At 36.8% G+C, this 25,534-nt stretch overlaps 1 protein-coding gene across 18 annotated transcripts in view; it reads left to right on the top strand.

Annotated features, from left to right (window-relative positions):
• The window catches only part of LOC135291145 (transcription factor 4-like), a 111,393-nt gene that overhangs the window by 60,784 nt on the left and 25,075 nt on the right, over positions 1 to 25,534 (top strand). For 11 of the 18 annotated variants that reach the window (XM_064405156.1, XM_064405161.1, XM_064405159.1 and 8 more), the window contains 3 exons: positions 7,094 to 7,158; positions 9,306 to 9,353; positions 25,195 to 25,321. In XM_064405156.1, coding sequence (XP_064261226.1) covers positions 7,094 to 7,158; positions 9,306 to 9,353; positions 25,195 to 25,321 — 240 coding nt within the window. The remainder of the gene's footprint in view (positions 1 to 7,093; positions 7,159 to 9,305; positions 9,354 to 25,194; positions 25,322 to 25,534) is intronic. The other 7 variants (XM_064405155.1, XM_064405147.1, XM_064405145.1 and 4 more) reach the window with 3 other exon arrangements.

Here is a 25,534-nt window from a genome sequence, read left to right as displayed (position 1 = left end):
TGACATTCCTGATGGCTTTGGGAATGGCGATGGGTGACATTCCTTGTGGCTTTGGGAATGGCAATGGGTGACATTCCTGGTGGCTTTGGGCATGGGGATGGGTGACATTCCTGATGGCTTTGGGAATGGGGATGGGTGACATTCCTTGTGGCTTTGGGAATGGCAATGGGTGACATTCCTGGTGGCTTTGGGAATGGGGATGGGTGACATTCCTGATGGCTTTGGGAATGGCAATGGGTGACATTCCTGGTGGCTTTGGGAATGGCAATGGGGTGACATTCCTGGTGCCTCTGGGAATGGCAATGGGGTGACATTTCTGATGGCTCTGGGAATGGGGATGGGGTGACATTTCTGGTGGCTTTGGGAACGGGGATTTGTGACGTTCCTGGTGGCTCTGGGAACCAGGATTGTTGATGTCCCTGGTGGCTCTGGAATGGGGATGGGTGACAATGGAGATTGGTGACGTTCCTGGTGGCTTTGGGAACGGGCATTTGCTGATGTTCTTGATGGCCCTGGGAATGGAGATTGGTGACGTTCCTCATCCACTTGGGAATGGAGACTGGTGACATTCCTGGTGGCTCTGGGAATGGGGTGACATTCCTGGTGGCTCTGGGAACAGGCACGTGTTGATGTTCCTGGTGGCTTTGGGAACGGGGATTTGTGACGTTCCTGGTGGCTCTGGGAATGGGGTGACATTCCTGGTGGCTTTGGGAATGGAGATTGGTGACGTTCCTCATCCATTTGGGAATGGAGACTGGTGACATTCCTGGTCGCTCTGGGAACAGGCACGTGTTGATGTTCCTGGTGGCTCTGGGAATGGGGTGACATTCCTGGTGGCTTTGGGAATGGACATTGGTGGCGTTCCTGGTGGCTCTGGGAATGGGCATTGGTGACAATGGAGATTGGTGCCGTTCCTGGTGGCTTTGGGAGCGGGCATTGGTGCCATTCCCGGTGGCCCTGGGAGCAGGGGTTGGTGCCATTCCCGGTGGCCCCGGGAGCGGGCATTGGTGCCATTCCTGGTGGCTCTGGGAGCGGGCATTGGTGCCATTCCCGGTGGCCCCGGGAGCGGGCATTGGTGCCATTCCCGGTGGCCCCGGGAGCGGGCATTGGTGCCATTCCCGGTGGCCCCGGGAGCGGGCATTGGTGCCATTCCTGGTGGCCCCGGGAGCGGGCATTGGTGCCATTCCTGGTGGCTTTGGGAGCAGGGGTTGGTGCCATTCCCGGTGGCCCCGGGAGCGGGCATTGGTGCCATTCCCGGTGGCCCCGGGAGCGGGCATTGGTGCCATTCCCACCCGTCCCGCTAGGGGATGGGCACGGGGACATCGGGGTTAAAAACTGGGGCGGGTGGGAATGTGGGACTGGGGACAGAGAGGTTAAAAATTGGGATGTTTGGGGATACAGAGCTCCAAAATTGGGATTTTTGGGGATATGGGATTGGGGATACGGAGCTCCAAAATTGGGATTTTTGGGGTTTCAGCATTAAGGATACCGAGCTGCAAAATTGGGATTTTTGGGGATAGAGAGCTTGAAAATTGGGATCTTTGGGAATATAGGATTGGGGATTCAGAGTTTGAAAATTGGGATTTTTGGGGATATGGGATTGGGGATACGGAGATGCAAAATTGGGATTTTTGGGGATTAAGCATTAAGGATACCGAGCTGCAAAATTTGGGATTTTTGAGTATTCAACATTGGGGATACAGAGCTCGAATTTCGGGATTTTTGGGGATTCAGTGTTAGGGATACGGAGATGCAAAATTGGGATTTTTGGGGATATGGGATTGGGGATACAGAGCTTGAAAATTGGGATTTTTGGGGATTCAATATTAGGGATACAGAGATTAAAAATGGGGTGGTTGGGAATATGGGCTTGGGGATACGGAGATGCAAAATTGGGATTTTTGGGGATATGGGATTGGGGATACGGAGATGCAAAATTGGGATTTTTGGGGATTCAGCATTGGGGATACGGAGCTCCAAAATTGGGATTTTTGGGAATATGGGATTGGGGATACAGAGGTTGAGAATTGGGATTTTTGGGGATATGGGATTGGGGATACGGAGCTGCAAAACTGGGATTTTTGGGGATTCAACCTTAGGGATGCAGAGCTTCAAACTTGGGATATAACATGGATTATCCCGCGCATGGCAAGGCGTGCTGGCCGGTAATTAATTACAGGGATGTAATTGATATATGTAGGATTATAATATGGATTATCAAAGAATGGTGGCCATTAATTAATAATGTGGATTTAATTAATATATTTAGGGATATAATATGGATTATCAAAGAATGGTGGCCGTTAATTAATAATATGGATTTAATTAATATATTTAGGGATATAACATGGATTATCCCGTGCATGGCAAGGTGTGCTGGCCGTTAATTAATTACAGGGATGTAATTGATATATTTAGGATTATAATATGGATTATCAAGGAATGGTGGCCGTTAATTAATTACATGGATATAATCGATATATTTAGGAATGTAACATGGATTATCCTGTGCATTGAAAGGTGTGGTGGCCATTAATTAATTACATGGATATAATTGATATATTTAGGATTATAATATGGATTATCAAGGAATGGTGGCCATTAATTAATTACATGGGTATAATTAATATATTTAGGGATATAATATGGATTATCCTGTGCATTGAAAGGTGTGGTGGCCATTAATTAATTACATGGATATAATCAATATATTTAGGAATGTAACATGGATTATCCTGTGCATGGCAAGGCGTGGTGGCCGTTAATTAATTACATGGGTATAATTAATATATTTAGGATTATAATACGGATTATCAAAGAATGGTGGCCATTAATTAATTACATGGATATAATCAATATATTTAGGGATATAATATGGATTATCAAAGAATGGTGGCCGTTAATTAATAATGTGGATTTAATTAATATATTTAGGGATATAACATGGATTATCCCGTGCATGGCAAGGTGTGCTGGCCATTAATTAATTACATGGATATAATTGATATATTTAGGATTATAATATGGATTATCAAAGAATGGTGGCTGTTAATTAATAATGTGGATATATTTAATATATTTAGGAATGTAACATGGATTATCCTGTGCATGGCAAGGTGTGCTGGCCGTTAATTAATTACAGGGATGTAATTGATATATTTAGGAATGTAACATGGATTATCCTGTGCATGGCAAGGTGTGCTGGCCGTTAATTAATTACAGGGATGTAATCAATTTTTGGGATCGATATTTCCCTTTGGGATCTTCTCCTTTTTCACTTCATTTTAATCCTGATTTTTCACTTAATGATCCAATTTTCCCAGAAAAAGTTCCTGGTTTGGTTTGGGGATTCTCCTTTAATTTGGTATTAATTTGTCATTTTTTTGTCATTTTTTTGTTATTTTTTGTCTTTTTTTTGTCATTTTTTTGTCTTTTTTTTGTCTTTTTTTGTCATTTATTTATCTTTTTTTGTCATTTATTTTGTCACTTATTTGTCATTTTTTAATCATTTTTTGATCTTTTTTTTGTCATTTTTTAATCATTTTTAATAATTTTTTGTCATTTTTTTGTAATTTTTTGTCATTTATTTGTCTTTTTTTAATCATTTTTTGATCTTTTTTTTATCTTTTTTTGTCATTTTTTTGCCATTTTTGGGCATTTTTAAATCATTTTTTGTCATTTTTTAATCTTTTTTGTCATTTATTTGTCATTTTCTGTCATTTTTTAATCATTTTTTGTCATTTATTTGTCTTTTTTTGTCATTTTTTTGCCATTTATTTTGTAATTTTTTTGTCATTTTTAATCATTTTTAATCATTTTTTAATCATTTTTTTGTCATTTTTGGTAATTTTTTAATCATTTTTAAATTATTTTTTAATCATTTTTTGATCTTTTTTGGTAATTTTTTGTCTTTTTTTGTCATTTATTTTGTCATTTTTTTGTCATTTTTTAATCATTTTTTGTCATTTTTTTCATTTTTTTTCATTTTTTTAATAATTTTTTGTCCTTTTTTGTCATTTATTTGTCATTTTTTATCATTTATTTGTCATTTTTTTGTTATTTTTTGTCTTTTTTTTGTCATTTTTTTGTCATTTATTTTGTCATTTATTTTGTCACTTATTTTGTCATTTATTTTCTAATTGAATTAACCCTTCAAGGGGAGCACATCGGGCTCTTTTCCCATCAGACAACCCTCAAATCCTAAAAAAATAAAAATAATAAAAATCCAGGAATAAAATCATAATTCCACCTGCTAAAATCCCAATTAATTCCTGACCCAATTTCCCCTCCATCCAACCTAAAAACATCAATAATTTAAATATTTAAATATTTAATCTATTAAATATCTTTAATATTAATATTTAAATATTAATATATAATATATTAAATATATTCAACACATTTAATATTAATTTTACATATTAATATTAAATATATTAAATATATTAACTATTAATATTCAAATATTAATATTAACATTAAAAATTAAAGTTTTAATATAAAATTGGGGGGAAATTTGGGAATTCACAGAAAATCCCAAAGGGAAATCAATCAAGGACGAGCTCGTTAATTTCTCCGACTCCTCCATTAAAAAATTAAATAAAACACCACAAAAAATGAAATTTTTTAAAATGTTTTTAACATATGAACATTAAAAAAATGATTTCCAAGATGATTAAAAAATTAGAAATAATTAACAAATGCATATTTTAAAAAATCCTTTCTTCGGAGCAGGGTTTTTGTTGTTTTGAGCTCTTTCCTTTTGCTTTTTGGGAGTTGTGGCCGCGGGGTTTGGCAGCGGCGCCGCTGTCGCCGAGCCAAGAAAAACCCGCAGCGGCTGCCGCAGCGCGGGAGGGCACGGAGTGGTTAATGGATTGGGGAATGGGGAATGGGGAAAAATGGGGGAAATGGGGGAAATGGGGAATGGGGAATTGGGGATGGGGAATGGGGAATGGGGAATGGGGAAAAATGGGGAATGGGGATGGGGAAATGGGGAATGGGGAATGGGGATGGGGAAAAATGGGGAATGGGGAATGGGGATGGGGAAATGGGGATGGGGAATGGGGAATGGGGAAAAAATGGGGAAAAATGGGGAATGGGAAATGGGGAAAAATGGGGTGGGAAAAATGGGGAAAAATGGGGAAATATGGAATGGGAAAAATGGGAAGGAAAAAATGGGAAAAAAAGTGGGGAAAAATGGGAAAAAAATGGGGAAAATGGGATGGGGAAAATGGGGAAAATGGGATGGGAAAAATCCAGGGGGGAAAAATGGCAAAAAAAAATGAGATGGGAAAAAAAATGGGATGGGAAAAATGGGGAAAAAAATGGGATGGGAAAAATCCAGGGGGGAAAAATGGGATGGGAAAAATGGAAAAAAATGGGATGGGAAAAATCCAGGGGGGAAAAATGGGATGGGAAAAATGGGAAAAAATGGGAAAAAAATGTGGAAAAATGGGAAAAAAATGGGGGAAAAAATGGGGGAAAAAATGGGATGGGAAAAATCAGATGGGAAGCAGCAGCACAACCCTAAAAACCCCTCAAACCCCAAAATCAAACCCCGATCTCCTGCTGGCTGCGGAGAAAAATGGGATGGAAAAATGGGATGGGAAAAATCCAGGGGGGAAAAATGGGATGGAAAAATCAGGAAAAATGGGATGGGAAAAAAATGGGAAAAATGGGGTTGGAAAAATGGGATGGAAAAATGGGAAAAAATATGGGGAAAAAAATGGGATGGGAAAAATGGGATGGGAAAAAAATCGGGGAAAATGGGGTGGGAAAAATGGGGAAAAAATGGGAAAAAAAAGGGAAAAAATGGGGAAAAATGGGAAAAAATGGGGGAAAAATGGGGGAAAAATGGGAAAAAAATGGGGAAAAATGGGGAAAAATGGGGAAAAAAAGGGGAAAAACTGGGGAAAAAATGGGGGAAAAAAGGGAAAAAAATCCCTGCCACGTTGTAATCTCGCTGGGGTTGATTTTTGGAGCAGGAGAAATATTTTATCAAACCGGAAATTGAGGCGATGAGAAAAGAGATTCCCGAAGTTCTTGGGGGATTTTATTTTTATTTTTCCGCTTTTTTTGTTGGGTTTGGGAGGTGCTGATTGCTAATTTTGGTTTCAGGGAGGGAATTTTCTGGGTTTTTCCTGAGTTTTGGGGTGGGAAAAATGGGAAAAAAATGGGAAGAATGGAATGGGAAAAATGGGGGGAAAAAATGGGGGAAAATGGGGATAAAATGGGGAAAAAATGGGGAAAAAAAAGGGGAAAAAAGGGAAAAAAATGGGGAAAAATGGGATGGGGAAAATGGGAAAAAAATGGGAAAAAACTGGGGACAAATGGGAAAAAATGGGGGAAAAATGGGGAAAAAATGGGAAAAACATGGAAAAAAAAGGGGAAAAAAGGGAAAAAATGGGGAAAAAATGGGAAAAATGGGGTGGGAAAAATGGGAAAAAATGGGGAAAAAATGGAAAAAAAAGGGGAAAAAATGGGGAAAAAATGGGGGAAAAATGGGAAAAAATGGGAAAAAAGGCGAAAAAATGGGGGGAAAAAAGAGAAAAAAAAGGGAAAAAAATGGGATGGGAAAAATTCCGGGGGGAAAAATGGGATGGGAAAAAAAATAGGAAAAAAAATGGGAATGGGAAAAAGTTGGATTTTGGGAGCAGCTCTGAAGTTCTCGTGGCTCAAAGTGGAAAAAAATCCACACCCAGGGAGGTGGAGAAAAATTGATTTAATCCCAAAAAAATTTGGAATTTTTGGAGGGAGATCCCCTCTTAATTTGGGATTTTTTGTCCAATTTTTATTTGGGATTTTTTGTCCAAAATTCCCATTTTTAATCCCAGGTTTGGAATCGTCGCCATCAACGTGGGGCGGGGTTAAGCCGGGTTTAACACAAAATTCCGGATTCATGGAATTTTTTCCTCTTCCATCCCAAAATTTTGGGGTGAAAAATGGGGGAAAATTGCTGAGTTCTCAGGGCGGGACGAGGAAAATTCCAATTTTTTAATCCCAGGTTTGGAATCGTCGCCATCAACGCGGGGCAGGGTTAAACCGGGCTTAGTGAAAAATTCCGGATTCATGGAATTTTTCCCTCCTTTTCCAGGTAAATCAGAACGAGGCTCGTACTCGTCCTACGGGCGGGATTCCAACCTCCAGGGCTGCCACCAGGTGAGTGAAAAAAAACACAAAAATTTGGAATTCTGAGGTTTCCTGCCAGGAATTTTTTGTTCCAAATTTGGTGAAAATTTGAGCTCGAGTCAAAAAAATAAGGATGGATGTGGAAATTTCTTTTTTTATCCATTTTTTTTGTTGTTTGGGGGTTGGATTTGGATGGAAGTGAAGGGCAGGTTGATGGAGGAGAGCTGGAATAAAATTAGAATTAGAATTAAAATTAAAAATAAAATTTAAATTAGAATTAAAAATTAAAATTAAAAATCAAAATTAAAAATTAAAATGGAAATTAAAATTAGAGTTAAAATTTAAAATTAAAAGTAAAAGTAAAATTAAAAGTAAAAATAAAATTTAAAAGTAAAATTAAATTTAAAAGTAAAATTAAAATTAGATTTGAAATTAGAATTAGAATTAAAATTTAAAATTAGAATTAAAAATAAAAATTAAGAAAAAAATAAAAATAAAATTAAAAATAAAATTAAAAATTAAAATTAAAATTAGAATTAAAATTAAAATTAGAATTAAAATTAAAATTAGAATTAGAATTTAAATTTAAATTAAATTAAATTAAATGGCGGCAGAACCTGTGTCGGGAATTTCCATCTTGGGAAGCAAAATGGGAATTTCCAGGTTGGGAAGCGACCGATTTTCCATGGGAAAAACAACGGGAAAAGTTGGATTTGGGAATGTGGGAAGGGCTGGGAACGTTGGGAATTCTGGCTGGGAATAGAAACATTCCCAGATTTCCCGTGGGAATCCCGCTCTGAGGAAGAGGAGGCCGTTCCCAGCTCGGGAATTCTGGGAATTCTGGGAAAGGAGAGCTCCAATCCCGTTATCCCAGGGCAGAGGAGTCCTGCCTCAGCTGGGGATTCCCTTTCCTTCCTCTTCCCTTTTTCCTTTTCCCTTTTCCCATTTTCCTTTTCCCCTTTCCCTTTCCCTTTTCCTTCTCATTTTCCTTTTTCCTTTTCCTTCTGTTTTCCTTTTTTCTTTTCCTCTTTTCCTTCCCCTTTTCCTTTTCGTTTTTTCCTTTTCCCCTTTTCCTTTCATTTCCCTTTCCCTTTCCTTTTCCATTTTCCTTCTACTTTTCCTTTCCCTTCTGTTCCATTTTCCTTTTCTCCTTCCCCTTTTCCTTTCCCTTTTTTCCTTTTTCCTTTTCCTTCTCATTTTCTTTCTCATTTTCCTTTTTCCCTTTCCCTTTTCATTTCCCCCTTTTTTCCTTTTCTCCTTTTCCCTTTCTCCTTTTTATTTTTTCCTTTTCCTTCTCCTTTTCCCCTTTCCCTTTTCCTTTTCCTTCACTCCTTTTTCCTCTTTTCCTTTTCTTCCCCTTTTCCTTTTCCCCTTTTCCCTTTCCTTTTTCCTTTTCCTTTTTTTGTTTTTTCCTTTTCCTTTTTTCCTTTTCTTTTTCCTTTTCCCTTTTCCTTCTCGTTTTCTTTCTCATTTCCCCTTTTCCTTTTCCTTCTGTTCCTTTTTCCTTTCCCTTTTCCTTATTTTCCTTTTCTTTTTTACCTTTTTCCTTTTCCTTTTCCCCTTTTTCCCCTTTTTTCCTTTTCCCTTTTTATTTTTTCCCTTTCCCCTTTTCCTTTTCCTTTCCATTTTCCTTTTTCTTTTTCCATTTTCCATTTTCCTTTCCCCTTCCTCTTCCTCCTCTTCCTCCTCTTCCCAAAAAACCTCCGGAAAACCCCAAATCCCCAAAATTTCCCAACATTTTTCCCCTTAAACCTTTAAAATCCTCAGAGAAATTCCAGAAAATTCCCATTTTTTTCCCCCCCAAAATATTCCCGACATCCCCGGAGCCGCGGCCTCGTCCTCAGGCCACAAAATCCCAAAATTCCCAATCCTAAAATTCCCAATCCCAAAATTCCCAATCCTAAAATTCCCAAAATTGGGATCGAGGTGGAAAAAAATTGGGATTGAGGAGGAAAAAATTTGGGAAAAAAATTGGGATCAAGGTGGAAAAAAATTTGGGATTGAGGTGGAAAAAAATTGGGATTGAGGTGGAAAAAAAGCCACAAAAAAATGGAAAATTTGGGACAAATTTTCCCGGTTTTATCCCGATTTTTCCTCATTTCCAGAATTCCATAAAAACTTTCAATTCTCGCGTAATAATCGGAATTTTGGGAATTTTTTTTTGTCTTTTCCCGTAGCTTTTTCCAGAGGAAAAAGTCGGGATGAGGAAGCCAAAGCTCCGTGGGGTACGTGGAATTTTTTTTTCCTTTTTTTCCTTGGAAAATGATCCCAAAAAAATTCCCAAAATTCCGTTTATTTCCCAAAAATCCCAATATTTATTTAGGGGAAATTCCCGAAAATCCGTTTGATTTTTCGGGATGTTAATTCCGGCTGAAATCCCAAAATTTTTTCACTTAAAAATTTTAGGAAATTCGCAGAATATTCCCAAAAATTCGGGGTTTTTTCCCAAAAAATATTCCGGATATTCCCTGGAGCTGCGGCCTCTTCCTCATCCCACAAAATCCCAAAATTCCCAATCCGAAAATTCCCGATCCTAAAATTCCTGATCCTAAAATTTCCAATTTTGGGAGGATTTTTGGGAATTTTGGGGAATTTTTTGGGAGGAAATTTGGGATTTTTGGGAGGATTTTTGGGAATTTTTTGGAATTTTGGGGAGGATTTTAAGGAGAATTTTTGGGAATTTTAGGGACGGATTTTGGGGGATTTTTGGGAATTTTTTCGGAATTTTTGGGAGGATTTTCGGGAGGATTTTTGGGAATTTTTAGGAGGATTATCGGGAATTTTCGGGTGGATTTTTGGGAGGATTTTGGGGAATTTTTGGGAGGATTTTTGGGGATTTTTTTGGATTTTTGGGAATTTTTGGGGATTTTTGGGAGGATTTTTGGGATTTTTTGGGGTGGATTTTTTTGGATTTTTGGGAGGATTTTGGGGGATTTTTGGGGGGATTTTTGGGAATTTTTGGGAGGATTTTTGGGAATTTTTTCTGTTGGATTTTATCCCCAAAAATTTAAATATGGGGGAGTAGCAGGGGAGGAGTTTTGGGAGGATTTTTGGGGATTTTGGGTGAATATTTGGGATTTTTGTGAGGATGAAGAGGGGATTTTTGGGAATATGGAGAGGGAATTTTGTGAGGATGGAGACGAAACTTTGTGAGGATGAAGAGGGAATTCTGTGATGATGAAGAAGGAATTTTGGGATGATAGAGGGGGATTTTGTGAGGATGGAAAGGGGATTTTTGGGACGGTGGAGAGGGAGTTTCTGTCAAGATGAAGAGGGAATTTTGTGAGGATGAGGAAGGAATTTTGTGACGATGGAGAGGGAATTTTATGAGGATGCAGACGGGATTTTTGGGATGATGAAGGGGGAATTTTTTGAGGATGCAGAGGGAGCTTTGTGAGGACGAAGAGGGATTTTTATCAGGATGTAGACAGGATTTTTGTGAGGATGCAGACGGGATTTTGTGACGATGGAAAAGGAATTTTGTGATGATGAAGAGGGAATTTTATGACGATGTAGCCGGAATTTTTGTGAGGATAAAGATGAAACTTTGTGAGGATGGAAAGGGGATTTTTGTGAGGATGAGGAAGGAATTTTGTGAGGATGGAGAGGGAATTTTCTGATGGTGAGGAGGGAATTTTGTCAGGATGCAGACGGGAATTTTGTGAGGATGAAGAGGGAATTTTCGTGGGGATGAAGAGGGAATTTTTGGGAATATGGAGAGGGAATTTTGGCACGATAGAGAGGGAATTTTATGAGGATGCAGACGGGATTTTTGTGAGGATAGAGACAAAACTTTGTGAGGATGGAGAGGGAATTTGTGGGATGATGAAGAGGGAATTTTTGTGATGATGAAAAGAAAATTTTTATGAGGATTGAGAGGGAATTTCGTGACGATGAAGAAGGAATTTTTGTGAGGACGAAGAGGGGATTTTTGGGAGGTTGAAGACGAAACTTTGTGAGGATGCAGACAGAATTTCTGTGAGGATGATGAGGGAATTTTTGGGAGGATGTAGGGGGGATTTTTGTGACCATGAGGAGGGAATTTCTGTGATGATGGAGAGGAAATTTTATGAGGATGCAGAGAGAATTTTGTGAGGATGAAGAGGGGCTTTTTGGGAGGATGTAGATGGAATTTTCGTAAGGATACGGAGGGAATTTTGTGATGATGGAGAGAGAATTTTTGTGAGGATGCAGACGGGATTTCTGTGAGGATGAGGAAGGAATTTTGTGAGGATGAAGAGGGAATTTTGTGACGAGAGAGACAAAACTTTGTCAGGATGCAGACGGGATTTTGTGGGAACGAAGAGGGAATTTTGTGAGGATGAAGAGGCAATTTTTGTGACGATGAAGAAGGAATTTCTGTGAGGACGAAGAGGGAATTTTGGCACGATAGAGAGGGAATCTCATGAGGATGAAGAGGGGATTTTTGGGACGATAGAGGGGGAATTTTGTGAGGACGCAGAGGGAATTTTACGACGCTGAAGAGGGAATTTTATGAGGATATAGACGGGATTTTTGTGAGGATAGAGACGAAACTTTGTGGTGCTGAAGAGGGAATTTCATCAGGATGGAAAGGGAATTTTTGTCAGGATGCAGACGGAATTTTTTGAAGATGAAGAGGGAATTTTTGTGAGGATGGAAAGGGGATTTTTGGGAGTAGGAAGCCAAAACTTCGTGAGGATGAAGAGGAAATTTTGTGACGATAGAGAGCGAATTTTATGAGGATGGAAAATGGATTTCGTGAGGACGATGAGGGAATTTTGGGACGATAGAGAGGGAATTTTGTGAGGATGGAAAGGGAATTTTTGTCAGGATGTAGATGGGATTTTTGTGAGGATAGAGAGGGAATTTTATGATGATGGAGAGGGAATTTTTGTGAGGATAAAGACAAAACTTTGTCAGAATGGAAAGGGGATTTTTGTGACGATGAAGAGGGAATTTTGTGAGGATGAAGAGGGAATTTTGTCAGGATGCAGAGGGGATTTTTATCCCGATGATGGACGACCATCCCCTACGAACACCGAGCGATTTTCCCCTGCAAACCATTTCACCCCCCTTGAATCGGGACCAGCCAGATAAATTAATTAATAAACAGATTAATTAATGAATGAACGGTCAGATTAATTAATAAACAGCCAGATTAATTAATGAATGCACGGACAGACAAACAGCTCCCCGATCTCTCCCGCTCATCCCAACTCCGAGCCGGCGCCGAGCGGGTTAAACGCGAGCCGGGGGGGCCCGGCCGTAATTGGCCTATTTAGCAGCTCATTTGCATATGAATGAGGCGGCGGCGAAGCAGCGCCGAGCGCGCGGCGGTGATTAGAATTTCGATTAGGGCTGCGCTAATTGCGCCGCTGATTAGCGAGCGGGGGGTGCGGGGGAGGCCGCGGGTTCGAGACCCGCGCCGGGAGATAAAGCACGGGCGGATCGATAATTGGTTTAGGGATCGATAGTTCATTTATGCATCGATAATTCATTTGTAGAGCGATAATTCATTTGTAGATCGATAATTCACCTATAGATCGATGATTCATTTATGGATTGATAATTCATTTATTGATCAGTAATTCATTTATAGATTGATAATTCATTTATAGATTGATCATTCATTTGCAGATCGATAATTCAGCTATAGATCGATAATTCATTTGCAGATCGATAATTCAGCTATAGATCGATAATTCATTTGTAGAGCGATAATTCATTTATTGATCAATAATTCATTTATAGATTGATAATTCACCTATAGATCGATAATTCATTTGTAGATCGATAATTGATTTATAGATCGATAATTCACCTATAGATCGATAATTCATTTATCGATCGATAATTCACCTATAGATCGATAATTCATTTGTAGATCGATAATTGATTTATAGATCGATAATTCACCTATAGATCGATAATTCATTTATTGATCGGTAATTCATTTATAGATCAATAATATATTATAGATACTAAATTTATTCTATAGGTTTTACACCTATAGAATGGATTATGGATCAATGCAGGATATTGAACACATTCCATATACAATAAATTGAATATATTATAAATATTGAATATAATCTATAGATTTTACACCAATTATTGATCAATACAGGATATTTTATACAATCTATATACAATAAATTGAATATATTATAGATATTGAATATATTTTTCCATTCAATACAATATATAATATATTTAATATATTATATATAATCTATTAATAGATATAATCCATGGCAGATATTATATAGATTTTAGGCCTATAGGATGCATTAAATATAAATATGTTATATATGAGTAATGTATTATTCAGTGCATTGTAAATGTTGAATATATCGTATAGATTTACATACAAAAATGCATTATTTATACGGGGCATTATATATTTATATATTGCATATAATACACTGTGTTTAATATATATTCTATAAGTAATATGTAATATGTAATATAACATATATAACATATATTATATAATTTATAATATACAATATACAACATGTAATATGTAATATCTAATATCTAATATATAATATCCAATTTTATATATATAATATCCAATTATATGTAATACGTAATATATAATATGTAATATATAATATGCAATATTTAATATATAATATATAATATATAATATATATAATATCTGATATGAAATATTAAATATTTAATACTTAATATATAATATGCAGTTATATGTAATGTGTAATATATAATATGTAATATATAGTATGCAATATATAATATGTAATATTTAATTCATATACTGTAATATAATTTAATATGATATAATATAATATAATGTAATATAATATAGTATAATACAATATAAATATTATACATATTATATAATATATACTACATGGTGTTCTATATGTATTGTATAATATATGTATTAGACATATTTTATATTATATATTTTATATTTATTATATTTCATATGATATCGTTTATTTAATATATAATGTATTTCATATTAAATACTATATATTGTATATTGTATATTATATATTACATTATATTATATATTACATATATGATATATTATATATTATATATTATGTATTATATATTGTATATTATGTATTATATATTTTACACTGTATCTAATCCATTTATTCTATATTATACTATATATGATATATCTGTACACACACCGTATTTAGGGCACTATTAGTCTCTAGGGTACATTGAACACATTGCAGATACTCAGTGCACGCTGTCGGTGTTACACCTACGGAGCGCTCTGTGCAATAACACACGACATGCCATGCCTTGTGCATGGAATGCATGATGTATTTTACACTGTATCTAATCCATTTATTCTATATTATACTATATATGATATCTGTACACACCGTATTTAGGGCACTATTAGTCTCTAGGGTACATTGAACACATTGCAGATACTCAGTGCACGCTGTCGGTGTTACACCTACGGAGCGCTCTGTGCAATAACACACGACATGCCATGCCTTGTGCACGGAATGCATGATGTATTTTACACTGTATCTAATCCATTTATTCTATATTATACTATATATGATATATCTGTACACACCGTATTTAGGGCACTATTAGTCTCTAGGATACATTGAACACATTGCAGATACTCAGTGCACGCTGTCGGTGTTACACCTACGGAGCGCTCTGTGCAATAACACACGACATGCCATGACCTGCACATGGAATGCATGATGTATTTTACACTGTATCTAATCCATTTATTCTATATTATACTATATATGATATCTGTACACACACCGTATTTAGGGCACTATTAGTCTCTAGGATACATTGAACACATTGCAGATACTCAGTGCACGCTGTCGGTGTTACACCTACGGAGCGCTCTGTGCAATAACACACGACATGCCATGACCTGCACATGGAATGCATGATGTATTTTACACTGTATCTAATCCATTTATTCTATATTATACTATATATGATATCTGTACACACCGTATTTAGGGCACTATTAGTCTCTAGGGTACATTGAACACATTGCAGATACTCAGTGCACGCTGTCGGTGTTACACCTACGGAGCGCTCTGTGCAATAACACACGACATGCCTTGTGCATGGAATGCATGATGTATTTTACACTGTATCTAATCCATTTATTCTATATTATACTATATATGATATCTGTACACACCGTATTTAGGGCACTATTAGTCTCTAGGATACATTGAACACATTGCAGATACTCAGTGCACGCTGTCGGTGTTACACCCATAGAACGCTCTGTGCAATAACACACGACATGCCATGCCTTGTTCATGGAATGCATGATGTATTTTACACTGTATCTAATCCATTTATTCTATATTATACTATATATGATATATCTGTACACACCGTATTTAGGGCACTATTAGTCTCTAGGATACATTGAACACATTGCAGATACTCAGTGCACGCTGTCGGTGTTACACCTACGGAGCGCTCTGTGCAATAACACACGACATGCCCTGCACATGGAATGCATGATGTATTTTACACTGTATCTAATCCATTTATTCTATATTATACTATATATGATATCTGTACACACACCGTATTTAAGGCACTATTAGTCTCTAGGGTACATTGAACACATTGCAGATACTCAGTGCACGCTGTCGGTGTTACACCTACGGAGCGCTCTGTGCAATAACACACGACATGCCTTGTGCATGGAATGCATGATGTATTTTACACTATATCTAATCCATTTATTCTATATTATACTATATATGATATCTGTACACACCGTATTTAGGGCACTATTAGTCTCTAGGATACATTGAACACACTGCAGATACTCAGTGCACGCTGTCGGTGTTACACCTACGGAGCGCTCTGTGCAATAACACACGACATGCCATGCCCTGCACATGGAATGCATGATGTATTTTACACTGTATCTAATCCATTTATTCTATATTATACTATATATGATATCTGTACACACACCGTATTTAGGGCACTATTAGTCTCTAGGGTACATTGAACACATTGCAGATACTCAGTGCACGCTGTCGGTGTTACACCTACGGAGCGCTCTGTGCAATAACACACGACATGCCTTGTTCATGGAATGCATGATGTATTTTACACTATATCTAATCCATTTTTTCTATATTATACTATATATGATATCTGTACACACACCGTATTTAGGGCACTATTAGTCTCTAGGATACATTGAACACATTGCAGATACTCAGTGCACGCTGTCGGTGTTACACCTACGGAGCGCTCTGTGCAATAACACACGACATGCCATGCCCTGCACATGGAATGCATGATGTATTTTACACTGTATCTAATCCATTTATTCTATATTATACTATATATGATATATCTGTACACACCGTATTTAGGGCACTATTAGTCTCTAGGATACATTGAACACATTGCAGATACTCAGTGCACGCTGTCGGTGTTACACCTACGGAGCGCTCTGTGCAATAACACACGACATGCCATGACCTGCACATGGAATGCATGACGTATTTTACACTGTATCTAATCCATTTATTCTATATTATACTATATATGATATCTGTACACACCGTATTTAGGGCACTATTAGTCTCTAGGATACATTGAACACATTGCAGATACTCAGTGCACGCTGTCGGTGTTACACCTACGGAGCGCTCTGTGCAATAACACACGACATGCCATGCCTTGTTCATGGAATGCATGATGTATTTTACACTGTATCTAATCCATTTATTCTATATTATACTATATATGATATCTGTACACACACCGTATTTAGGGCACTATTAGTCTCTAGGATACATTGAACACATTGCAGATACTCAGTGCACGCTGTCGGTGTTACACCTACGGAGCGCTCTGTGCAATAACACACGACATGCCATGCCCTGCACATGGAATGCATGATGTATTTTACACTGTATCTAATCCATTTATTCTATATTATACTATATATGATATATCTGTACACACCGTATTTAGGGCACTATTAGTCTCTAGGGTACATTGAACACATTGCAGATACTCAGTGCACGCTGTCGGTGTTACACCTACGGAGCGCTCTGTGCAATAACACACGACATGCCATGACCTGCACATGGAATGCATGATGTATTTTACACTGTATCTAATCCATTTATTCTATATTATACTATATATGATATCTGTACACACACCGTATTTAGGGCACTATTAGTCTCTAGGATACATTGAACACATTGCAGATACTCAGTGCACGCTGTCGGTGTTACACCTACGGAGCGCTCTGTGCAATAACACACGACATGCCATGACCTGCACATGGAATGCATGATGTATTTTACACTGTATCTAATCCATTTATTCTATATTATACTATATATGATATCTGTACACACACCGTATTTAGGGCACTATTAGTCTCTAGGGTACATTGAACACATTGCAGATACTCAGTGCACGCTGTCGGTGTTACACCCATAGAACGCTCTGTGCAATAACACACGACATGCCTTGCGCACGGAATGCATGATGTATTTTACACTGTATCTAATCCATTTATTCTATATTATACTATATATGATATATCTGTACACACCGTATTTAGGGCACTATTAGTCTCTAGGGTACATTGAACACATTGCAGATACTCAGTGCACGCTGTCGGTGTTACACCTACGGAGCGCTCTGTGCAATAACACACGACATGCCATGCCTTGTTCATGGAATGCATGATGTATTTTACACTGTATCTAATCCATTTATTCTATATTATACTATATATGATATATCTGTACACACCGTATTTAGGGCACTATTAGTCTCTAGGGTACATTGAACACATTGCAGATACTCAGTGCACGCTGTCGGTGTTACACCTACGGAGCGCTCTGTGCAATAACACACGACATGCCTTGTGCATGGAATGCATGATGTATTTTACACTGTATCTAATCCATTTATTCTATATTATACTATATATGATATATCTGTACACACCGTATTTAGGGCACTATTAGTCTCTAGGGTACATTGAACACATTGCAGATACTCAGTGCACGCTGTCGGTGTTACACCTACGGAGCGCTCTGTGCAATAACACACGACATGCCATGCCCTGCACATGGAATGCATGATGTATTTTACACTGTATCTAATCCATTTATTCTATATTATACTATATATGATATCTGTACACACCGTATTTAGGGCACTATTAGTCTCTAGGGTACATTGAACACATTGCAGATACTCAGTGCACGCTGTCGGTGTTACACCTACGGAGCGCTCTGTGCAATAACACACGACATGCCATGCCTTGTTCATGGAATGCATGATGTATTTTACACTGTATCTAATCCATTTATTCTATATTATACTATATATGATATCTGTACACACACCGTATTTAGGGCACTATTAGTCTCTAGGGTACATTGAACACATTGCAGATACTCAGTGCACGCTGTCGGTGTTACACCCATAGAACGCTCTGTGCAATAACACACGACATGCCATGCCTTGTTCATGGAATGCATGATGTATTTTACACTGTATCTAATCCATTTATTCTATATTATACTATATATGATATCTGTACACACACCGTATTTAGGGCACTATTAGTCTCTAGGATACATTGAACACATTGCAGATACTCAGTGCACGCTGTCGGTGTTACACCCATAGAACGCTCTGTGCAATAACACACGACATGCCATGACCTGCACATGGAATGCATGATGTATTTTACACTGTATCTAATCCATTTATTCTATATTATACTATATATGATATCTGTACACACACCGTATTTAGGGCACTATTAGTCTCTAGGATACATTGAACACATTGCAGATACTCAGTGCACGCTGTCGGTGTTACACCTACGGAGCGCTCTGTGCAATAACACACGACATGCCATGACCTGCACATGGAATGCATGATGTATTTTACACTGTATCTAATCCATTTATTCTATATTATACTATATATGATATCTGTACACACACCGTATTTAGGGCACTATTAGTCTCTAGGGTACATTGAACACATTGCAGATACTCAGTGCACGCTGTCGGTGTTACACCCATAGAACGCTCTGTGCAATAACACACGACATGCCTTGCGCACGGAATGCATGATGTATTTTACACTGTATCTAATCCATTTATTCTATATTATACTATATATGATATATCTGTACACACCGTATTTAGGGCACTATTAGTCTCTAGGGTACATTGAACACATTGCAGATACTCAGTGCACGCTGTCGGTGTTACACCTACGGAGCGCTCTGTGCAATAACACACGACATGCCATGCCTTGTTCATGGAATGCATGATGTATTTTACACTGTATCTAATCCATTTATTCTATATTATACTATATATGATATATCTGTACACACCGTATTTAGGGCACTATTAGTCTCTAGGGTACATTGAACACATTGCAGATACTCAGTGCACGCTGTCGGTGTTACACCTACGGAGCGCTCTGTGCAATAACACACGACATGCCTTGTGCATGGAATGCATGATGTATTTTACACTGTATCTAATCCATTTATTCTATATTATACTATATATGATATATCTGTACACACCGTATTTAGGGCACTATTAGTCTCTAGGGTACATTGAACACATTGCAGATACTCAGTGCACGCTGTTGGTGTTACACCTACGGAGCGCTCTGTGCAATAACACACGACATGCCATGCCTTGTGCATGGAATGCATGATGTATTTTACACTGTATCTAATCCATTTATTCTATATTATACTATATATGATATATCTGTACACACCGTATTTAGGGCACTATTAGTCTCTAGGGTACATTGAACACATTGCAGATACTCAGTGCACGCTGTCGGTGTTACACCTACGGAGCGCTCTGTGCAATAACACACGACATGCCATGACCTGCACATGGAATGCATGATGTATTTTACACTGTATCTAATCCATTTATTCTATATTATACTATATATGATATCTGTACACACACCGTATTTAAGGCACTATTAGTCTCTAGGGTACATTGAACACATTGCAGATACTCAGTGCACGCTGTCGGTGTTACACCTACGGAGCGCTCTGTGCAATAACACACGACATGCCTTGTTCATGGAATGCATGATGTATTTTACACTGTATCTAATCCATTTATTCTATATTATACTATATATGATATCTGTACACACACCGTATTTAGGGCACTATTAGTCTCTAGGGTACATTGAACACATTGCAGATACTCAGTGCACGCTGTCGGTGTTACACCTACGGAGCGCTCTGTGCAATAACACACGACATGCCATGCCCTGCACATGGAATGCATGATGTATTTTACACTGTATCTAATCCATTTATTCTATATTATACTATATATGATATATCTGTACACACACCGTATTTAGGGCACTATTAGTCTCTAGGGTACATTGAACACATTGCAGATACTCAGTGCACGCTGTCGGTGTTACACCTACGGAGCGCTCTGTGCAATAACACACGACATGCCATGCCCTGCACATGGAATGCATGATGTATTTTACACTGTATCTAATCCATTTATTCTATATTATACTATATATGATATCTGTACACACACCGTATTTAGGGCACTATTAGTCTCTAGGGTACATTGAACACATTGCAGATACTCAGTGCACGCTGTCGGTGTTACACCTACGGAGCGCTCTGTGCAATAACACACGACATGCCATGACCTGCACATGGAATGCATGATGGAAATTGAACACATTGTGTGGAATTTACACATGTATAGGGCATTACGCACACGAGGCATTCTATTTCACACATTGTGTGTTTAATGCATTATATCGAATAAGTTATATATTGATACATTACATATTGATACAGTATATATTGATATCTCTTATATCATGAATACATTATATCATTGATACATTATATATTGAATATATTATACCTTGATTACATTGTAATTGAGTACATTAGATATTGAACACATTCCATATTGATGTATAACATCTTGAATACATTAGATATTGAATACATTACATATCGAACACATTATGTATTGAATACATTATAATTGAATACGTTATATATTGAATATATTACATCTTGACTACATTATAATTGAATACATTCCATCCAATATATTATATATTTAATGCATTGTGTTGAATACATTATATATTGAATATATTGTATATTTAATACATTCTATACTGAATACATTACATATTGCACACATTATATATTGAATACATTATATATTGATATATTACATGTTGAATACGCTCTATATTGAATATATTATAATTGCATACATTATATATTGAATATATTATATCTGGAATACATTATTAATGAATACATTCTGTTCATTATATTATATATTTAAAGCATTGTTTTGAATGCATTTTATATGGAATACATTATATATTTAATTCATTATATATTAAATTCATTACATATTGAACACATAATATATTGAATACATTCTATATTGATATATTACATATTGAATATATTATATATTGAATACATTAGATATGGAACACATTATGTATTGAATATATTATAATTGAATACGATCTATACTGAATATATTATAATTGAATATATTATATATTGAATACATAAGATATTGAATACATCACATAATGAGCACATTATATATTGAATATCTTATATATTGAATACAGTGTATATTAAATATATATTGAATACATTCTATATCGAATACATTAGATATTGAATACATTAGATATCAAACACATTATGTATTGAATATATTGTAATTGAATATGTTGTATACTGAATATATTACATCTTGAATACATTATAATTGAATACATTCTATTCAATGTATTATATATTTAATGCATTGTGTTGAATACATTATATATTGAATATATTGTATATTGAATACATTTTATATTTAATACATTACATATTGCACACATTTCATATTGAATACATTCCATATTGATATATTACATGTTGAATATATGGTATATTGAATACATTGGATATTGAACACTTCATATTGAATATATTAGAATTGAATATCTTATATATTGAATACAGTATATATTGAATATCTTATATATGGAATACAGTATATATTAAATATATATTTAATAATTATATATCGAATACATTCCATATTGATATATTACATATTGAATATATGGTATATTGAATACATTGGATATTGAACACTTCATATTGAATATATTAGAATTGAATATCTTATATATTGAATACAGTATATATTGAATATCTTATATACGGAATACAGTATATATTAAATATATATTTAATAATTATATATCGAATACATTCCATATTGATATATTACATATTGAATATATGGTATATTGAATACATTGGATATTGAACACTTCATATTGAATATATTAGAATTGAATATACTATATATTGAATACAGTATATATTGAATATCTTATATATGGAATACAGTAAATATTAAATATATATTTAATAATTATATATCGAATACATTCCATATTGATATATTACATATCGAATACATTCTATACTGAATATAATATTATATATTGACTACATGAGATATTGAATACATTACATATCAAACACATTATGTATTGAATATATTATAATTGAATACGTTATATATTGAATATATTATATATTCAATACATTAGGTGTTGAATACATTATATATTGAATACATTATAATTGGATACATTATGTATTGAATACATTATACATTGAATATGTTATAATTGAATACGTTATATATTGAGTATATTATATATTGAATATATTATATATTGAATACATATTACATTGAATGTATTATATATAGAAGACATTAGATATTGAATACATTACACATTGCATACATTATAATTGAATATATTATTTATTGAATACATTATACATTGGATATATTATAATTGAATACATTATGTATTGAACGCAATACATATAGAATACATTATATATTGAACATAACACATTATGTATTGAGCATATTGAATATTGAGTACATTATATATTGAATATATAAAATATTGAAGATATGATGTATTGAATACATTTCATATTGAATTTATTGATATATTAGATATTGAATACATTATACATCGAACACATCATACATTGAATATATTATAACTGAATACGTTATCTATTTAATATATTATATATTGAATACATTACATATTGAATATATTATATATTGAATACTTTACATATTGAGCACAGTATATATTGAATGTATTACATATTGAATATATTATATATTGACTACGCTATATATTAAATGTATTTTATATTGAATACATTATATATTTAATATATTATAAATTATATATTCAGTATTACTGAATATTATATACTGAATATTATATATTCAGTACATTATATAACGACTGTATTAAACATTGCAAATATGACATATTGAGTACATTTCCCATTGAATATATTATATATTGATATATCCTATGTTGGATCCATTACATATTGAATACGCTATATATAGAATCCATGAATTAGGGCTCCTTCCACACTAATTAGGGTTCCTTCCGCATCACATTGAATCCATTATAGATATTGAATACATTCGATATTGAATATATTACATGGACTTTATTATATTTAATGCGTTGCAAACACCATACACTGTATTTAATGCATTCTATATAGTGCTCTGTCATTAATCCATGATTTATTAATGAATACATTGGAGCTGGGATCAGGGTCAGGATTGGGATTGGGATCAAGATCGGGACTGGGATTGGGGTTGGGATCAGGATCGGGATTGGGGTCGGGATTGGGATCAGGGTCAGGATTGGGATTGGGATCAAGATCGGGACTGGGATTGGGGTTGGGATCGGGATCGGGATTGGGGTCGGGATTGGGATCAGGGTCAGAATTGGGATTGGAGCTGGGATCAGGATCAGGATTGGGGTTGGGATTGGGATCAGGACTGGGATCAGGATCGGGATCGGGGTTGGGATTGGGATCAGGATTGGGATTGGGGTCAGGATCAGGATTGGGATTGGGGTCAGGATTGGGGTTGGGATTGGGATCAGGATTAGGATCGGGATTGGGGTTGGGATTGGGATCAGGATTGGGATTGGGATTGGGATCAGGGTCAGAATTGGGATTGGAGCTGGGATCAGGGTCAGGATTGGGATTGGGATCAAGATCGGGATTGGGATTGGGATCAGGAATGGGATTGGGGTTGGGATTGGGATCACGGTCAGAATTGGGACTGGAGCTGGGATCAGGATCAGGATTGGGATTGGGATTGGGGTTGGGATCAGGATTGGGATTGGGGTCAGGATCAGGATTGGGATTGGGGTCAGGATTTGGATCAGGATTGGGGTTGGAGTTGGGATTAGGACTGGGATTGGGGTTGGGATTGGGATCAGGATTGGGATTGGGGTCGGGATCAGGATTGGGATTGGGGTCAGGATTTGGATCAGGATTGGGGTTGGAGTTGGGATTAGGACTGGGATTGGGGTTGGGATTGGGATCAGGATTGGGATTGGGGTCGGGATCAGGATTGGGATTGGGGTCAGGATTTGGATCAAGATTGGGGTTGGAGTTGGGATTAGGACTGGGATTGGGGTTGGGATTGGGATCAGGATTGGGATCAGGATTGGAGTTGGAATCAGAATCAGGATCAGGATTGGGGTTGGGATCAGGGATGGGATTGGGGTTGGGATTGGGATTGGGGTCGGGATCAGGATTGGGATTGGGGTTGGGATTGGGATCTGGATCAGGACTGGGATTGGAGTTGGGATTGGGATCGGGGTCAGGATTGGGATCAGAATTGGGATTTGGATTGGGGTTGGGGTTGGGATTGGATCAGGATCAGGGTTGGGATCGCAATTGGGATTGGAATTGGGATCGGGATTGGGATCGGGATCAGGATCGGGGTTGGGATCGGGATTGGGATCAGGATCGGGGTTGGGATCAGGGTTGGGATCGGGGTTGGGATTGGGATCGGTATCAGGGTCAGGTTTGGGATTGGGATCGGGATCGGGATCGGGGTGGGATGCCAGAGCCGCTTGTTCCGTGTGCAGCAGAGCCTGCTGGGAGGGGACATGGAGCTGGCCACGCCCGGGGCGCTGTCCCCCAGCAAGCCGGGCTCCCAGTTCTACCAGTACGGGGGCAGCGCGCGCCGGAGACCCCTGCACGGCTCCTCCATGGGTGAGCGACCCCAAAACCCCAAATCCCTTAAATCCCGAAAATCCCATAAATCCCAGAGACCCCTGCACGGCTCCTCCATGGGTGAGCGACCCCAAAAACCCCAAATCCCATAAATCCCTTAAATCCTGAAAATCCCATAAATCCCATAAATCCCATAAAAACCATAAATCCCATAAATCCCTTAAATCCCATAAATCCCATAAAAACCATAAA

Source organism: Passer domesticus, chromosome Z, assembly GCF_036417665.1.
Source record: "Passer domesticus isolate bPasDom1 chromosome Z, bPasDom1.hap1, whole genome shotgun sequence".
NCBI classification, from domain to species: domain Eukaryota; kingdom Metazoa; phylum Chordata; class Aves; order Passeriformes; family Passeridae; genus Passer; species Passer domesticus.
This window is presented reverse-complemented; position numbering and strand designations above follow the sequence as displayed.